The sequence below is a fragment of the Rhincodon typus genome, chromosome 25 (genome assembly GCF_021869965.1).
Source record: "Rhincodon typus isolate 14 chromosome 25, sRhiTyp1.1, whole genome shotgun sequence".
NCBI lineage: Eukaryota > Metazoa > Chordata > Chondrichthyes > Orectolobiformes > Rhincodontidae > Rhincodon > Rhincodon typus.
In genome coordinates, this window is record NC_063356.1 from 11086925 (window position 1) to 11105977 (window position 19053).

Consider the following 19053-nt stretch of genomic DNA (forward strand, 5'->3'; position numbering starts at 1 on the left):
AGAATTGGACAAAATTTGTTAAATAATCGCAAGTGCTAAGAATTAAACTGACAAACAATTTAAGGGTGGTCAGTCACATTCACAGTGTAGCACTCAAACACATTCTAGAGGTAACATATATTAATACACAAGAGCCTGTTCTTGGTCTTGTCTCTAATATCCACCTTGAGGTATTTATAGTCGAACAAAACTAATTGTGAATAAATAATGCAGAGGCAGTGGAGGTTTTGAGAAAAGATAGTTGAGAGGTAGAGCTGGGTGTCAGTGATGTGTCCAATGTCATAGGCAAGTTAAAGACAATATGTAGGGATACTGCAGACACAAGGAGTGATGTGCAGTCATGATGAGAATTTTAAAATTTGAGGCATTCGTTAACCAGGAATCCATGTACAGTAGCAAACACAGGGGAGAAGGAAGAACAGGATTTGGTTCAATTTAGGATATAAACAGCAGAGTTTTGGATGAGCCTAAACTTACAAGATCAGGGAATGGAAGATTAGGCAGGGTGACATTGGAATCATAAAATCCAGAGGCTTGGAGAGCTCATAATCAAGATTCATCTTTTCCTTTGTGGAGAGAGTTTATTGGTTTTGTTGGTCTTACCCTTCTTATTCAATGTCAAAAGATGCTTCCTATATATGTTCAGACAATGAATAAGCTATTTCTTCTTGACTCTAAACAAAGATATCAACAAACTTAATTAACACCATGATTAACCAGATATTAGCATGGACGTGGGTTTCAAAGCAGACAAGCTAAGGCAAGGATGGAGCTGTGTGATGATATGGAAGTACGTATACCTGGTCTTAATCTTGGCATCAATACATAGTTGGAAGGTCAATAACCAAGATTTTCAACACAGTCTGCTTTGGCCTTAAACTATTACCCAGTTAAAAAGATGTACTTGATGGCTATAGAAATGATTTGCAGCATGGACCAAAGACAAATGGTTTTGGATATCCCTGTATTTACTTCAAAAGTTTTTCGACTCATTGACTACTGGATGTTGGAAAAAGCAGTCAGGCATTTAGAAACAGTGGATGAAACAACACAGATGGTGGTGAGGTAGAGGTGGGAGCCATCAGCATGTGGAAAGCTCTCAAAATACAAAGGGAACAGTTTCAAATTTGCATCCAAAATGCCAGGAAAATTCAGTCATGGAGGGGCAAACATTCAGAAAAGTCACTTTCCTGGTTAGAACGAACAGAATCTCTGAGGACTTGCTCCTGTAATCGCCGGCTAGTTTACTTCCATGCATGCTGCTAATAAGAATTTGAGACAGAACCAGTCTGTGATTGGAGGTAAACAGTGTAAGAGAAAAAGGAAAGTAAGTGAATAAGCCACCTTTTGCCACTGAGGGCTATTTGTGGGGAGAAGCCTTGAGCCACTAGGTAAGTGGAAGGGAGACTTTTGCCACTGCTGGGGAGAAGCCTTTTGCCACCAAGGGGGCTGACTGTAAGGAGTTGCATCTGACAGGAGGCTGCAAGGGAAGAGAAAAAGAAAAGTAAGAGGCTACAGGGTTGGGAGTGCTGCAAGGGAAGAGGAAAAATGGTGTAGACTGTAATATGGAGGGAGATAGAGGCTGCACTGTGGAGGGGGACAGAATGGGGGAGGCTGCAAGGTAATGAGTGGAATGGAGGAGGGTGCAAGTGGTGGGAGAAGAGGGAGGCTGCAAAAAGACAGAACAGTTTGAAAACGTGTCAACAAAGGAATACTCGGCTAACCAGCCAATATTTGAAGTCAGTGAGGTCATGAATCCCTTACAATTGAATATGGAATCTCCAGCTTAAGCGCTGTACATGGAAGCGACTATGATAGGAAAGAATGTAGTGACTACCACTGTATAAACACAGTTGTTGCCGATTGTTAAATTTAAATTTGAAATGGAGATCTGAGATGCAATGAAAATGGTAGTGACTACCTGGGTAAATCTTCTGGCTTTGCACATAAGCCAATGGAAATATATTAGCTGTGACCTCACTTGTCTGTGAAAGATGTGCTTAGGGTGATTGCCTCAAATAATGGTCATTATTTTTAGGAAAAGCTTTTGAACTAACTCACATCTTTGGAGAAATTAATATTTTCCTTGTATGTGGTGTTTTTAACTCTGAAGGAGGGTTGATAATGATTGAGGACACAAACAAATTCTTCTAATTCTGCTTCTGTTTCGATCTAAATACTCTAAATGTCAAAACAAAAACAGGAAGTATCATCACTTGACAACATCACCTAACAAGTATGAGTTAGTAGAAATGAAAAATAAGCTCCTTAAAAACAAGATGTAGCACTCAAGAAAATCTCAGAGCTCTCAAATCAAAAAGATTTTGTGCCCTGGTGGAAACAGATGCTGGATTTTAAGATGATGCCACCAAGTAATTGAGAATTGGGAGGGGGTCAAGAAGATATCCTTGTGGTGCACCAGAGAGAATGGCACAAGACTGGGAAGAGAAGCCATTCCAGGAGATTCTCTAGCCACAATTGAATTGATAAGAATGGACTTTGATAAGAACCTTTTTGGTGCTTTGGTAGGTGCAAGAAATCTAACTGGAATTCTGTGGAATTCCAAAAAACAAATGGGCGCAAAACATACATAGTAAGTTTACACAGTACTCAAGTATTAAAACTCTTAAAAAGTTAAACAGATCAGGTTTTACCATTCATGAACAAAAGCCAACATTAAATCAGCTTCTAAGTGCCAGAGAGTTAGTCCTGAAAAAATAAACAAATACATGAAGCAGGCATTCAGCAAAGCACATGCTTCCATCATGCTGCATTAGATCAAGATTATTACAATTACATAGTTATAGAGTCATAGAGGTTTACAGCATGAAAACAGGCCCTTTGGCCCAATTTGCCCATGCCACCCAGTTTTTACAATTTAAACTAGTCCCATTTGCTTGCATTTTGTCCAATTCCCTCCATGCCTATATGTTTCTTAAAATGACAGAATTGTACTCGCTTCCGCCACTAGCTCTAGCAGCCTGTTCCAGACACTCAGCACTGTCTGAAAAAAAATTGCCCCTCTGGACCCTTTTATTTTTCTCCTCTCTCACCTTAAACCTATGCCCACTAGTTTTAGACTCCCCTGCCCTGGGGAAAAGCTGTTGGCTATCCACGTTATCTCACGATTCATCATTTTATAGACCTCTACAAGGTCACCCCTCAGTCTTCTACGCTCCAGGGAAAAGAGACCCAGCCTATCCAACCTCTCCGTATAATTCGAACCTTCCAGTCCAGGCAGCATCCTGGTGAATCTTTGCTGCACTGTCTCTAGTTTAATCATATCCTTTCTATAGTAGGGTGAGCAGAACTGCAGTACTCTAAACGTAGCCTCACCAAAACCTTTTACAGCTGCAACAAGACATCCGAACTCCCATACTCAATGCTCCAAACGACAAACACCTTCTTCACCACTCTGTCTACCTGTGACTCCATTTTCAAGGAGCTATGAACTGTACCCCAGATCTCTTTGTTCTATAACATTCCCCAGAGCCCTACCATTGTCTGTGTGAGTCAATGATCAAAGAACAGTACAGCACAGGAACAGGCCCTTTGGCCCACCAAGACTACACCAACACAAACTAAAACTAACTAAAAACCTTTTGCCTCTACACAGTCCATATCCTTCTATTCCCTATCTATTCATATATCTATCAAGATGCCTGGTACAAGTTGGTCATGTGGATGGAATGTGCTGCCAGAGGTGATGGAGGCCTCCGAACACTTACCAACCTCTGTGTAACCAACTCGTCTCTCATATTGCCTTTAAACCTACCCCCTTCTTAATTTAAACCTATGTTCTCTAGTAATTAACATTTCTACCCTGGGGGAAAAAAAAAAGACTCTAACTATCCATATCTCTCATAATTCAGTAAACTTCTATCAACTTGCCCCTTAGCCTCCAACATTGAAGTAAAAAACAAACCAAGTTTGACCAAACTCTCCTCACAGATAATACCATCCAAGCCAAGCAACATCCGGGTAAATCTTTTCTGTACCTTCTCCAAAGCCTCCACATCCTACTGGATGTGGCAACCAGAAACATACACAACATTCTAAATGTGGCTGAAATAAAGTTTTATACAGCTACAACGTGATTTGTCAATTTTTATACTCAATGCCCTCACCGATGAAGACACAATTGCTATATGCTTTCTTGACCAATTATCCACTTGTGCTGCCACTTCCAGGGAACTGTGGACCTACCTATAAGCCTAGGTCCCTCTGTATGAAGATGTTACGAAGGGCTCTGCCATTTACTATATACTTCCCTCCTGCATCAGATCTTCCAAAATTCATCACTGTACTTTTGTCCAGATTAAACTCTATCGGTCATTTCTCCACCCAAGTCTCCAGCATATCTATATCCTGCTGTATCCTCTGGTAATCCTCTTCACTTTCTGCAGCTTCCGCATTGTGTGTCATCTACAAACTTACTAATCAGGCCACCTACATTCTCCTCCAAATCGTTTATAAATATTACAAACAAGTGTTCTCAGCACTGACCCCTTTGGAACACCACTGGTAACAGATCACCAGTCAGAAAAATATCCTTCCACTGCTATCATCAGCTTGCCATGACAGACCTTGTCAAAGACCTAGCTAAAGTCCACTTAGATAATATTTACTGCCCTGCCCTCAATCATCTTTGCCATTTCCTCAAAAATCAAGTTTGTGAAACACAGCCTATCAAGTCCAAATTTTTCCAAATGTGAGGAAGTCCTATTCCTAAGAAACTCCTCCAATAATTTCCCTACCAGTGATTTAAGGCTCACTACCCTGCAACTCTCTGGATTATCCCTGTTGCCCTTCTTAAACAAAGGAGAACATTGGGACCTCTCCTGCGCCTAAAGAGGATACAAAGATTTTGTACAAGGCCCCAGCAATTTCCTCACCTGTCCCCCTCAACATTCTGGGACAGATCCCATCAAGTACTAGGGACTGCTCCGAAGACATCCCAATGATCCACATACCTGAAGCCACATGTTTAACTGTACAATCTTCCTATTCCAAGCCTCTCTGGCACATGGTACAGGAAGCAATCCTGGGTTTACAATCCTAGGGCTAGTGAACGCCCTGAACTTCCTTTGCAGGACCTCTTTTCCCTGTCTGCCTATGTCACTTTTCCCTATCTCGTTAATGCTCTGTAATGACAAAATTGATAGAAGAAATCTTTTTATTAAGAAGTTATACTTCACCAAGCATGCTCAGATCAATCCACGTCCAACCACCTACTCTGAAAACTCTGCTCATATCTTGACAGCTGTCAAAAATACCTTTGCTGCAGATGCCAGAACCTAAAACTGTCTAGCTAAACATCCCAGAACATATTTAAAAAGTAATTTCGCCTCATCTCCAAATGTTAATGGGTCTTTTAAAGAAATAGGTCTACATCCTTACCAAAAACAAATCAGTTCTTCCTTACACTTTGTACCAAGTTTTGTTGTGATCTGTCAATAGGTTTTGAGATATATCATTTACAGACAAAAAGACTAACAAGGGTGACAACATGATTTTTTCCCAACTTCGGCAGTGGAGGGTAAAAGGTAGCCTCCAAAAATAAATCAGACAAAGGTATCACTTACCTCTGCAATCTCCTTATACTTCCCATCCATGGATGGAGGTAGATGAATAGGAAAAGATTTGAGTGAGAGTGGAGTTCCAGGAAGTGACTGAGAGCAATGAATTTGCTTGAGAGTCCCAGTCTTGTTGTGCACATCTGCGTAAGCAAATAAACAGATTTCAATTAGAGGTTTGCAGCAATGTCTCACCTCCAGAAAGGAATTAAAAGGCTACAATTAAAGTTAATATGAATAAAATACAATGCCAGAGCTGATTGTTCATTCATCAGATTCGAAATGCCTAGACAACCACTTTGTTTATCAGAGTTAGTGCAGAAGCATAGATTTTGACTTCAAAATAGTCAAATTGCACATAGTAGAAAACAAGCTATGATCAAAGTGGTGTATTTTCATATTTGAGTGTCAGTTGGTTGTACATAGTGGCTCAGATATACTGATCATGGTCAGAAATCCTATTTCCAACTTGATCCAAATAAAATTTACACACTTAAACTTTACAGGTCTTCTGCAATGGAGATTCCTGGACTGAGGCCGCCTATTATAAACTTGTCCTGGAATCCACAAATCCAGCAAAGATACCTTCATATTAAGCATGCCTCCTTTTGTTGATTTCTCAGATTTAAATGCTCAGCAGCACAGCCTGCCATTTTGACAGGTCCTGGGAAAATGCAAGCTTGGAAGCTAAGTGCAGGTTTGAGCTCCAGGTGGTTGAGGGGATAATGACATATATTTTGTCTCGTGGGTGAGGGGGTATTGCATCAGGTGGGTAGGCCACTAGGTGGGGTCCGGTCAGGGGTGAGAAGCTGTTGTTGAGTCAGACAGATGGGAGTGGGTCTGCACATTACAGATGTGGGGGTCAGGCAATGAAGGTGTGTTTGGTTGGGCTATTTGGGGTGGTGTAGCTGGTGTATCAGCTAGGAGGAGTAAGAGTAGGTTTTTAATCCTCAAATTGTGTCTGGGCAACTATTAATCTTAAGTGAGTCACAATCCTCCAAATCATTTGACTAAATTGAGGTTTTCAGAGTTTTCCAGTCTCTGGGGATTGCCCTTCAGATATTTAAATTTCCTACACAATTCCCAGCAGTTGCATTGCGGGCTCCACACGGTCCTGATGCGCACTCCAGTCTAGGCTGTTCCAATGATTCTCATCAGGATATCTGAGCCAATGTTGTGGGTTTAATCTGACAGGTGCATAAGAAGTTAGTATTAATACTCCAGTGCATTACTGAGGGAGTTATGCACTGTTGGCGGGGGTATTTTTGGATTAGACATCAAGCTTCCCTGTACTTAAGAGGACTTGAATGATCCCATGACATTACTTCAAACACCAGCAGGCAAGTTATTTGTGGTCAATGTCTATCTCTCAAATCTCCACCACAAAAACAGATTATCTGGTCATTACCAGATTGATGTTTGCGGGCGCATACTGTGTGAAGTATGATTGCCACATTTCCTACAATTGTGTCTACATTGCATTGCCTGTAAAGCTAACATTTTCTCAGAGGTTTTTGATTATTCTTACACATTTTATATTTATTTATAGTCCACATTTACTACCAACATTAGTAATGGAATGGGCAACCAATTCAACAGCTTGCTTATTCTGGCCACTATACTCAACCTGCCCCCTCTTTTGGTCACAATTGCTGTTCAGTGATATTGCAACTAAATAGGTTACTGCATCTGTCTGACATTGCATGCTCCTTTAAGACACTGACTCACCAAGTGGATTAATAAACGTATGAAAAGAGACTACAGAGGAATTCATGCTGGTATTATATGTTCACCACAAACATCAAAGAGCAGCTTAAACTCTAGGTTTGCAATGACTCAAAGAATTCCAAGGTCATAAAATTTATTTCCATATGTGAGAAATACTAAACAAGTGACTTAATCATTTTAACATGGCTGTTTGCTCTTATATTTCACTTTGTGGCAATCTCAAGTTTACAATGACAAGAACAACAGTAAGTAGACAGTATTTCTGCTGTTGACCAATATAAAAGAGATAATAATTAAAAGTATTTCAACATGTTGAAAGTGTATTATCTTCTGCATTGTATGACCCTCAACTCTTTATATTATGTGGATTGATGGGATATCATACATTGACTCATGGCAGCTGCATCCTGACCAAAATTTTAATTCTTTTCCCGAGGGATAGCATTCTGTCCAAGTAGGTCTAATATAATAAGAACTTGCCATTCAGAATATAGAAATGCCTTTGCGAAAATCAGAATTACACCTTGGAATGGCTGGATGCAAATGTTTCTAGTATTTTAATATTATTAGATGAGTTATCAAAAACTCTGAGACACCAATTCCAGAACCTCAGCCAAACTCTCACAATGGAAAAACATTGGTCAATTTAACAGATTAAAAGATTTGGATAATCAGACAACAGTATGGCACAAACTATGATGCTGCTTGGCCTGCTGTGTTCATCCAGCCCTGCACCTTGTTGTCTTGGATTCTCCAGCATCTGCAGTTCCTACTATCTCTGATAGCCTCTCTGCTCCTATGATGCTGCTTGGCCTGCTGTGTTCATCCAGCCCTGCACCTTGTTGTCTCGGATTCTCCAGCATCTGCAGTTCCTACTATCTCTGGCACAAACATACTTTGATTGCTGAAGTTAAGACAAAAACTAGCATGACCAACTGTCATGACTTTCAGCTAAAAGTGCATTTCAACATTCTGAATCACTTAAGTTTCAACTAATGGATAGACTACAGAACACTTATATTTTGTGTAAGTACTTGAAGCAGAACAAAAACTTCAAAAGGGAAGGAGATAAATACTCAAAGGAGAAAAATGGGAAGGCTGTGGGGAAAAGACTGGGGACTAAGACTAATTGGACAACTCTTTCAAAGAACGGCAAAAACAACTTCTTGCTTGGTTATATGCAATGGGAATTTGATGTCCTTAAAAATTCATCATTATGTCAAATATTGTCCAAAGCAATTTAAGAATCTACGTCCATATATTTTCAATTTTCCCAAATAATTCTATTCACACGCCAACATTTTGTTCTCCAGTGTAATTCATTCTTTACAAACACATGCTCAAAAAATGATCCCCTTCAACACTGCAGCCAACTTTTTGTACTGCATATACCTGTGGATGCTACAGAGAGAAAAAGATGTTTTGAGGATTGGAAGGCTCTATGCCAACAATGAAAGACAAATATTCTTCTGCGTTCTCTTTTGACAGATCAGCTGCCATCATCCTTCTGCAGTGGCACAATTCAGTGACTGCAGTCATTCATTATTAATCTGGCTAGCTATATTTAGCAGCAGAATTCAGACAGATCTTCAGCAAAGCTACATGTTTGAAATCCTACTGTATTGAGATAAAGCATCAAAGCACCCGTCTATATTGAGTTACAATCATGAGTAAAAATAAGATACCCGAGTATGTAACTTTCTATGACAAAGTTACTACAAGTAAGGGGCAGTTATTCAAACAGGATCAAAATGGACAAGTGTTAAGATTGGTATTAAAGGCACCCTACCGGAATGGACATAGCATTCACAAAAAGATTGAATGCACAAATTAGCAAATGGATATTATTTAATTGCCATTAGAGAGAGATAGCTACAGGGTGACCAAGATTGGGAACTAAATATCCAAGGACATTGCACACTTAGAAGGGACAACTCCAAGAGGAGGGGAGCTGGGGTAGCATTCCTTATAAAAGAATGACAGTGGTGCACTCATAAGGGAGGACCTTCAAATTGAACAATCAAGAAGCAGAATCAGATTGGGTGGAGCTAAGAAATAGCAAGGAAAGGAAACAATGGTGGGAGTTATTTATAGAACTGTTGTCCTAAGGTTGTGCATGCAAGAAATCAAGAAATAAGAGATGCATTTTATTTTTCTAAGTTCACAATGGGAGTATCGCTGGCTAGGCCATAAATTTATTGTTCAACCACAAATGTTATGGAAAAGGTGGTGGTGAGCTGCCTTCTTGAGCCACTGCAGTCTTTGTGGACATCCGCACGCTGTTAAGAAGGTAGTTCCAGGATTTTGACCCAATGGCAATGAAAGAATGATGATATTGTTCCAAAACAGGATGTTGTGTGTCTTGGAGGTGAACTTGCAGGTGGTGGTGTTCCTATGCATCTGTTGCCCTTGTGCTTTTAGTAGGTAGAGGTCACAGGTTTGGAAGTGCTGTCAGTGGAGACTCATTGAATTGAACTGATTTAGCTTTACTGTCATCTATTCAAAAGAGTACAGTGGCCACTTACAGCACCATCTAGGTAGAAAGTACCTAGGTACAGACTCTTCAGTACAAATTCTTAGGAAGAGATAAAATAGAAAAATAAAGAAATAAAAAGTCCAGCATAACAGATCGTAAAAATAAATTGGAGAAATAAAAACTTCAGAACAACAGTCCGTCCAACCCAGTCCACGCTAGCACCTAGCCTCCAGACTGCACTGGACTTCACCGAGGTTTGAGGCCAAGAGACCGCTCTGGAATCACCTCGAGGCCAGAAGTCCACACTGGGCTGCAAGACCACCATGTGTTACCAACAGGTCACCATGCTGGGCCGGAGTACTGCCATGCTGGGCTAGGAGACTCCCATGCCAGGTCAGCGCTGAGGCCGTGAGGCGAGGAATTCAGGACATTACCAAGGAAAAAAATATAAAAGAGAACACAAGAACAAGAAAAAGACGGAGCGATGAGCTCCGGCTATAGCGTCATACTCCGCTGCCATCTTGGAAGGAACTGAAACCCACATTGTGAGCTACCTAAGTGCATTTTGTAGATAGTACATGCTGTTGCCACAATGGCGTTGAATGTAGTCAATGCTGAAGCAGGTGGATGGTCAGACAATCAAGCATTGGTCTGGATGGTGTTTTTGAGATTGTTGGAGCTGCACTCTTCCAAGCCAGTGGGGATATTCTATCGCCCTTCTGATTTGTGCCTTGTAGATAGTGAACAGGCATTGAAGAGATAGTCTCAGCATTCCTCTCGCAGACTTGCACTTTTATCCACATTATTTATAATGACCACACTCCTGATAGCAGTCAGTTACTCAATTCAACTACCTGTTCTGCAGTAACTTTATTACAACAGGTTGATAAGATTGAATGTGAGGCATTAAGCAATCAGTAGTACTCCATTTTATATTTTTGTGGCTACAGGTAGCTGCCTTGACCATGGTCAATGCCAACGCTATGATCTCAGTACAAGAAAAAGACTTCTATGGTTTCAAGAAATATTTCACAGGCATTCACACTGCTTCCTATAGACTGCACCTCCAAATATCATCAACGAGCACCAAGCAGATTTTCAAATGATTTCATCTGTGAGGTGTACAAATGACTCAGTATGAGGTCTCCCAAATTCCCTACTTTAGGGAACTGTTCCAATAAAGAGGAAAAGATGTAGACTGGACGTTGTTAAAATATAATCTGGAACCATTGTGGCCACTTAGAAAGTAGCACTGGGAAATACTTGGGAAAGGGCAAACTCATCTTTTCACCTGCACAAAGCGTGCCAATCAGCAAGAAGAGATGTTTGATTCATATTTTCATAATAAACACACAGTAAGGCATATTGAAAATAATCTTCAAAATTGTTTTATCAGTAAAACAAAACAAAAAAAAAAAGACAGACAGTCAGAACCAATAACATTTATCTCCATTATCTCAGATGACCTTACATTAATAGATTTTGGTTAGTATAGCAACCAGATGCCTACTGTAATTATAGGGAAATTGTAAACTTAAAAATAGAATACAATTAAATCACAAACTAAATTAAACTGCAAAAGCAGGATACAGCAGAACCTACGCTCATGGTCTCAAAGTATATTTAGACACAGAGCAAGGGAAGCAAGTGGAAGATATCATCTGCATAAGTTGTTAATATGACATAGATGTCAACTGATAACTCTTGCTGGTTTCTGGTCATTTTCTACATCAAATGCCTTACTATATCTAATTGGAATTTACAAAGTTTTAATTTATAAGTTGTGCCTCTTAAACAGTAGGTCTTTATTTAATAAAAAACAGCTCTCTGTTGAAACATAGATTTAAACTTCTGAGCTTGCAGTAAATTTTTACAATTACCCCTACCAAAAGCTACAGTTGTCGATGTTCTTGGTCAACCAGAATATGAGCCATTGAGAAGTGCGCTGCCATCAGTTTACAAGGTGAGAGAGTGTGTTCCAGCAGGACCACAGAATTTTGGAAAAGTCTGCAATTTTTTTTTGTAGAAGGCCTGGTAACATAGATGAATTATTCAGTTCCAGGTTTTAACCTTGCATAGAAAATTTATAGAACCCTCAGCCACTTGAGGGCAGACATTCTAAACCAAAGATATAAAATTACACATTAGTCTGACAATCACAGAACAAAACAAAAGGCAGACAAAAAACAGCTTGGAGTATGAGAGAAAGTGTGAGAGGGCGAGAGAACAAGAGAGTGAGAGAATGAGTGTGTGAGAGAAAAAAAAAAGAGAGGGAGAGAGCACATGAGAGCGAGAGCAAGAACAGGCAAACAAGAAGTTCTTTTAAACTTGTCTGAAAAATTGTGAAATATTTAAATATTTTTGTGTTGATGAGGCTGAAAAAGCACATCAGTAATTTACTGAAAATTAGATTAAAAAGGGCTAAATTGCTTGACAGTAATAATTTGAAGAATCTTTCCACAAAAAATTAAACATTTGAAAACATTCCTCGTCTTCCTGACCACACTACAATGAAAAACACTGCTTGGTAATTTGGCAACCAGACAGATTTTGTCTATCTTACAAATGTCAACATTACACGTATCATCCAGCATAGAACTTTCTCTATAAATTAGCCACTGAATGGAATTCAGCTTTAGTTTTGTTCAATACATTTCATGTTTCAACATATAGCACCCCATCCTTATAAACAACAACTCATGTGACTCCGTGAGTAATATCAGAGGTGATCACCTGCAAAAGGTTGAGAGTAAGAACTTGATATGGATATAGACTTCTCAATTGTGTAATGCAAGTCACAGATATTTTCATTTTCGTGCTTAGAAAGTTAACATCTCCTGGCAATTGAATCACAGAAGTTTCCAGTCTTATTAAAAATAAATGTCCAAACTGTAAGACACTAAGGACAGCTGTGATGCAGATAGTAATCCAATACCATGCACAATGTAAATGAAGAAGGACAACAAGGCTTTCAAGGTCACTCTTAAAAGATAAATTCTCAAAATGGAATGAGTGGCTTGCCTCAACATACTATTAAATTCGACAAAAGATGCATTGATTCGTTAACATGGTCTTGTAAATAAAACATTCAAATGTATTGCCTGAGAAAGTGGAGCAAGCAGATACAAAAGTAACTTTCAAATTAGAAATAGATATACACAAGAGAAAGATTTGCTGAATTATGAGGAAAGAGCAGAAAAAAGGGGCTAACTGGATTGAGTCTCTCAAAGAGCTAGCATAGGTGAAAATTGGACAAATGCTCTCCTTTGTGTGTTGTATTACTCTAAAAAAGGATCTGAGGGAAGCAAAATATTCCCATTGTTAAATTATCTCAAGAACGGGCACTAGTAATTTAAAAAACTGATTCTCAAAATTGTCAGTTCCATGTACTTTGGAATGCCTTGAGGCATCCCAATGATGACTCCATTCCTTTGCATCATCAACCTCGCATCTAAATTCCAATTGGCTATTCTTCCTAGCCACATAAAGTAGGTTTGTCATTTAAATCATCAACCAGGCTCTTCCTACTTATCAAACAATCATTTTGGGATCATTTTTTTCTAGTTTTCTTAATTTCCATTTACACTTTCTCAAGCAGAGACTGCAAATCTCCACTGCTCCTGGAAACTATGGGAGTGGCTTCATTCCCTCGTGGGGAGTATTTTACCAATATAACCAATTTATGTTACCAAGCTACAGTAGGTCAGCCAGTGCAGATAATATTTCAAAAGTTTGTAATAAATACCGTAACCACTACAGTCCAGCAACTTAAGCTACTTCTGCAGGAAGTGATCATGTTGCCCTGATACCTGAATGACAGATCACAACAAAGATAGGGATGGAAAATTTGCAACTATTGAATATAGTATATTACTCCACATATTTTAAAATCTCTTGATTCAGTAGGCAATATTCAGTGTTACTATATTTATTTACAACTACTTTGGAGAAACAATTTATATGTGAAATAGACAATCATTTCACCTTCTGATAAGATTGAGGTTAAAAATTAGAAGAACTGTATTCTTAGCCTGAAAACATTTGGATAATAAGACACCTGTTCCATCTAACTGAATATTTCCCATATCAAACTGCATATACGATGAGAAATTTTGAAATAGTACTCCAATCTCACCAATCATTTGCACATAGTCTGACAGGATCCAGACTACAATTTAATCATCAATTGTTTAGCACTTAGCCAATAACTTTTGGCTTATAGTTTCATGCAGCAAGACATTGTTTAGCATGAGAGGTTTAACTGCTAATTTTAAAATATGGATTGCAACCACCATCATGAATATTTCAAGCTCACAATAATTATGATAAACCTAGTACCTGATGACCAATTTCAGGAATAAAATTAACAAATCCTGAAAGTACCAGGCCTATTGAAGGGAGGAAGATATAGCCTAAGATTGGAAATAAATAGACTTTAACAAAAATAAATTACAAATAAATAGATTGTAACCACAGGTAAACAATGTAAACCACACACACACGGCAATGCATTTCAGTGATAGGGTTCCTTCAGTTTCCTAATTCCTTCCGCGCTTTCACTTCTCCACAGGAGGTACACCAATGATAAACATGCCAACTTACTGGTTAAAAGCAACTTGTTTTTATTCACTCATGGGACATGAAAGTCTGTCCCTAGTTACCCTTGAGGCGGTGGTGAACTACTTCTAGAACCACTGCAGTCCACGCATAAGTTGACACACAACGTCCTTTGGGGCAGGATTCCAGTAACTTGACCCAGCGACAGTAAAGGAATGGCGATATGTTTCTAAGTCAGGATGGCGAGTGGCTTGGAAAAGAAACTTGCAGGTAATGGTGCCCCCAGGTATCTACTGCCTTTGTCATTTCAGATGGAAATAGTGGACAGTTTGGAAGGTGCTGTTTAAGGAGCCTTGGTGAATTTCTACAGTGCATCTTGTAATAGTGCACATTGCTGCTACTGAGCATCATTGGTGGTGAGAGTAGATGCTTGTGGATGTGGTGCCTATCATGTGGGCTTTGTTGAGGATAGTGTCAAGCTTCTTGAGTGTTGTTGTAGCTGCACCCATCCAGGCAAGTGGGAGGTATTCCTTTACATTTCTGACTTGTGCCTTGTAGATGGCAGACAGGCTTTTGGGAGTCAATAGATGAATTACTCACCTCAGTATTCCTAACCTTTGACCTGCTCTTGTAGCCACTGTATTTATATAGCGAGACCAGTTGAGATTTTCGTCAATAGTGTCAGAAAGCGGAGGTTGAACCTCCTCTGAGAACTAAAGCGAAAACACCCAAAGAAGAGCAGTTTGCCTTATAATGTGTAAAAGGAGTGTGCAAAATGGTGTAACCTGCTTTTCAGCAACTTCTAGTGGTTAAATAAAATAAATCCCTGACACTCACTTTAAAAACCAACAAGTAACAATTTATTTATCCAACTCTAACAGTGAACAAATTAACTAAACTATTAACAAACAGAATAAACTCCTTCTAATTACTAATTATTCCCAAATAAAGCAAGATCCTAATGGTATGCTGTTCCAATAAATACAAATCCCACTTATGTAAAATAAAAACAGAATTTAGTCTCTCGTGATTATGACCAGGTTACATGCCTTCCAGAACGCTCTGTGCCTCCTCTGTCGATTCTTCTGTCAGGATTATTAAATAGTTGTGCCGTTGGTACCTTTGTTATTTAGATGGTGCTTTCTCTAAGACATAGAGGAGCCTGTGAGGGTTAGCAATTCTTTCGAGAGCTGAGGTCTATTAACTCTGGCAGGTGGCAGTAAGCTCTGGGGCTTTGTCCAACTGCTGCTTCTTTTTATACCCTTGATGACATATCAATATTTCTTACAAAAGGATTGGTCCTATGTTATCAAAACCACCAAATCTAAATTTAACAGACTTTTGGTATCTAAGTGCCTGGTTCAAATTGATTGGCTAAATTCAAAACTTGTCGTCTTGGTAAACTGCTGCTTGGCTTTCTAACTGTACAGCCTTTTGACACAATTGTTTCAACTTGGGTGCTCTCTGTGTACTTGCAAGCTTTCAAGCTGCTGCTCACAGACATTCATTTCAAATCTCTAAGCATAGAAAAAGCACATGATCTTTTAAAAGGGACCACACAATGCTTTTCCCCCGAGCATTTTACAAAATCCACATTCTAATTTCCTGCCTCCCAAGTACTGTACCCAACTTCGCAACAATAATAACCCCAAGGATGTTGATAGTGGCAGATTCAGTGACAGTAACACCACTGAGATCAAGGAACAGTGGTGGGATGGTCTCTTTTTGGAAATGGTCATTGCCTGGCATTTCTGAGGTGCCAATGTTAGTTGCCACTTCTCAACCCAAGCCTGGATGTTGTCCAGATCTCGCTGCATTTGAACATGGACTGCTTTACTATCTGAGGAATCACAAATACTGCTGAACATCTCTAGTCCTGACCTTATGATGGAGTGAAAGTCATTGATGAAGCAGCTGAAAATGGTTGCGCCTAGGGACACCACCTTAAGGAACTCCTGCAGAGAAGAGGTTGATGACTTGCTCATCGAGCTTGTTTTCATTCAGACATTTCATCACCATGCTAGGTAACATCATCAGTGAGGCCTCCGATGTTGTTCTACTCCGCTAGGAATTTATACTGTCCTGTCTGTTATAGTGAGTTGTGTCATTTCCAGTTTTGTTCTGTACGGGTTTGTATATGGGGTCCAATTCCATATATTTATTGATTGCATTATGGGTTGAGAACCATGCCTCTAAGAATTTCTGTGCATGTCTATGTTTGGCTTGGGCTACTATGGTTACGTGTCCCAGTTAAACTGATGGCCTTCATATTCAGAGTGTACTGGTATCAAGGAAAGTTCATCGGAGGCCTCACTGATGATGTTACCTAGCACAGTGACGAAACATCTGAAAGAAAACAAGCCAGCTTGGTGAGCAAGTGAACAGCCTCACCCACAACCCGAGCTACAAATCTTTGCTAAAATTCTGCGGAGATGTCCTGGAGCTGGGATGACAGACCTCCAACAACCACAACCATCTTCCTACAGTGTCAGACATGACTCCAACCAGCAGAGAGGTTACCCCTTAATACCCATTGATTCCAGTTTTGCTAGGGCTCCTTGATGCCACACTCGGTCAATTGCAGCTTTGATGTAATTCAGCCCTTCTGTCTATGTTTTAACTGAGACTGTAATGAGGTCAGGAGCTGAGTGGCCCTGGTGGAACCCAAATTGGGCACCCCTGAGCAGGTTATTGCTGAGCAGGTGCTGCTTGTCAGCACAGTTGATGACACTTTCCATCACTTTACTTATGATTGAGAGTAGACCGATGGGGTGGTAATTGACCGGGTCGGATGTGTCCTGTTTTTTGTGTACAGGACGTACCTGCGAAATTTTCAACATTGTCGGAAAGATGCCAGTGTTTTGACTATACTTGAACAACTTGGCTAGTAGCGGGCCCACAGCATTTGCAGTTTCCAGTACTTCCAACTGTTTCTTGATATCACGTGAGTGATTCAAATTGGCTGAAAAAAGTGGCATCTGTGATGCTGGAGACCACTGGAGGAGGCCAAGTTGATCCATCCACTCAGCACTTCTGGCTGAAAATTGCTGTGAATGCTTCAGCCTTATCTTTGACATTGATGTGTTGGGCTCTTCCATCATCGAGGATGGGGATATTTGTGGAACCGCTTCCTCCAGTGAGTTGTTTAATTACGCATCACTATTCACGACTGGACGTAACAGGAATATAACACCCACAGATCAATGAAACAGCCGACGCTGACGTTGCTCCGCCCACAGCCAGCAGCTCCAGAGAAGACAGCAACACCCAGCCTTGCCGAGTCTTCACCATCCCCCCAGACCTCCCCCTTACTGAGGACTGACCGTTCGTCCTCAGTAAAGGGCTCACCTTTGTCCCCCTCCACCCACACATCAATGAATACCGCTCACGTTTGGACATAGAGCAGTTTTTCCACCACCTCCGCCTCCACGCTTACTTCTGCAACCGTGAACCTAACCCTCCCTCTACTGACCCCTTCTCCCGCCTCCAACACACCCCCTCCTCCTGGACACCACCCCAAGGCCTCCTACCCTCTCTTGACCTCTTCATCTCCAACTGCTGTCGAGACATCAATCGCCTCAACCTCTCCACCCCTCTCACTCACTCCAACCTCTCCCTTGCAGAACGTGCAGCCCTCCGCTCCAATCCCAATGTCACCATAAAACCCCCGGACAAAGGAGGCGCAGTTGTAGTATGGCGCACTGACCTCTACATCGCTGAGGCCAGACACCAACTCTCTGACACCTCCTCCTACTGCCCCCTTGATCATGACCCCACCCCCGAGCACCAAACCATCATCTCCCAAACCATCCACAACCTCATCACCTCAGGTGACCTCCCACCCACGGCCTCCAACCTCATCGTTCCCCAACCCCGCACCGCCCGCTTCTATCTCCTTCCCAAAATCCACAAACCTGAATGTTCTGGTCAACACATTGTTTCCGCCTGCTCCTGCCCCACCGAACTTATCTCCAACTATCTGGACTCCATTTTCTCCCCCTTGGTCCAGGAACTCCCTACCTATGTCCGTGACACCATGCACGCCCTCCACCTCCTCCAGAACTTCCAATTCCCCGGTCCCCAACACCTCATCTTAACCATGGACGTCCAGTCCCTCTACAGCTGCATTTCCCATACTGATGGCCTAAAGGCCCTCCGCTTCTTCTTGTCCCGCAGGCCCGACCAGTCCCCCTCCACTGACACCCTCATCCGTTTAGCCGAACTCGTCCTCACCCTCAACAACTTCTCTTTCAATTCCTCCCACTTCCTACAAAGGGGGTGGCCATGGGTACCCGCATGGGCCCAAGCTACGCCTGCTTCTTTGTAGGTTACGTGGAACAATCCCTTTTCCGTACCTACACTGGCCCTAAACCCCACTTCTGCCTCCGTTACATTGATGACTGTATCGGCGCCACCTCGTGCTCCCACGAGGAGCTCGAACAGTTCATCCACTTCACCAACACCTTCCACCCCAACCTTAAGTTTACCTGGACCATCTGTAATACCTCTCTCTCCTTCCTGGACCTCTCTGTCTCCATCTCGGGCAACCACCTAGAAACCGATATCCATTTCAAGCCTACTGACTCCCACAGCTACCTAGAATACACCTCCTCCCACCCACCTTCCTGCAAAAATGCCATCCCCTATTCCCAATTCCTTCGCCTCTGCTGCATCTGCTCCCAGGATGAGGCATTCCACTCCCGTACATCTCAGTTG

General features: G+C 41.1%; 1 protein-coding gene across 4 annotated transcripts in view; it reads right to left on the reverse strand.

Annotated features, from left to right (window-relative positions):
• The window catches only part of LOC109931797 (AMP deaminase 2), a 163481-nt gene that overhangs the window by 55213 nt on the left and 89215 nt on the right, over positions 1-19053 (reverse strand). For all 4 annotated transcript variants that reach the window (XM_048612068.1, XM_048612065.1, XM_048612067.1 and 1 more), the window contains exon 2: positions 5586-5719. In XM_048612068.1, the coding sequence (XP_048468025.1) occupies positions 5586-5719 (134 nt within the window). The remainder of the gene's footprint in view (positions 1-5585; positions 5720-19053) is intronic.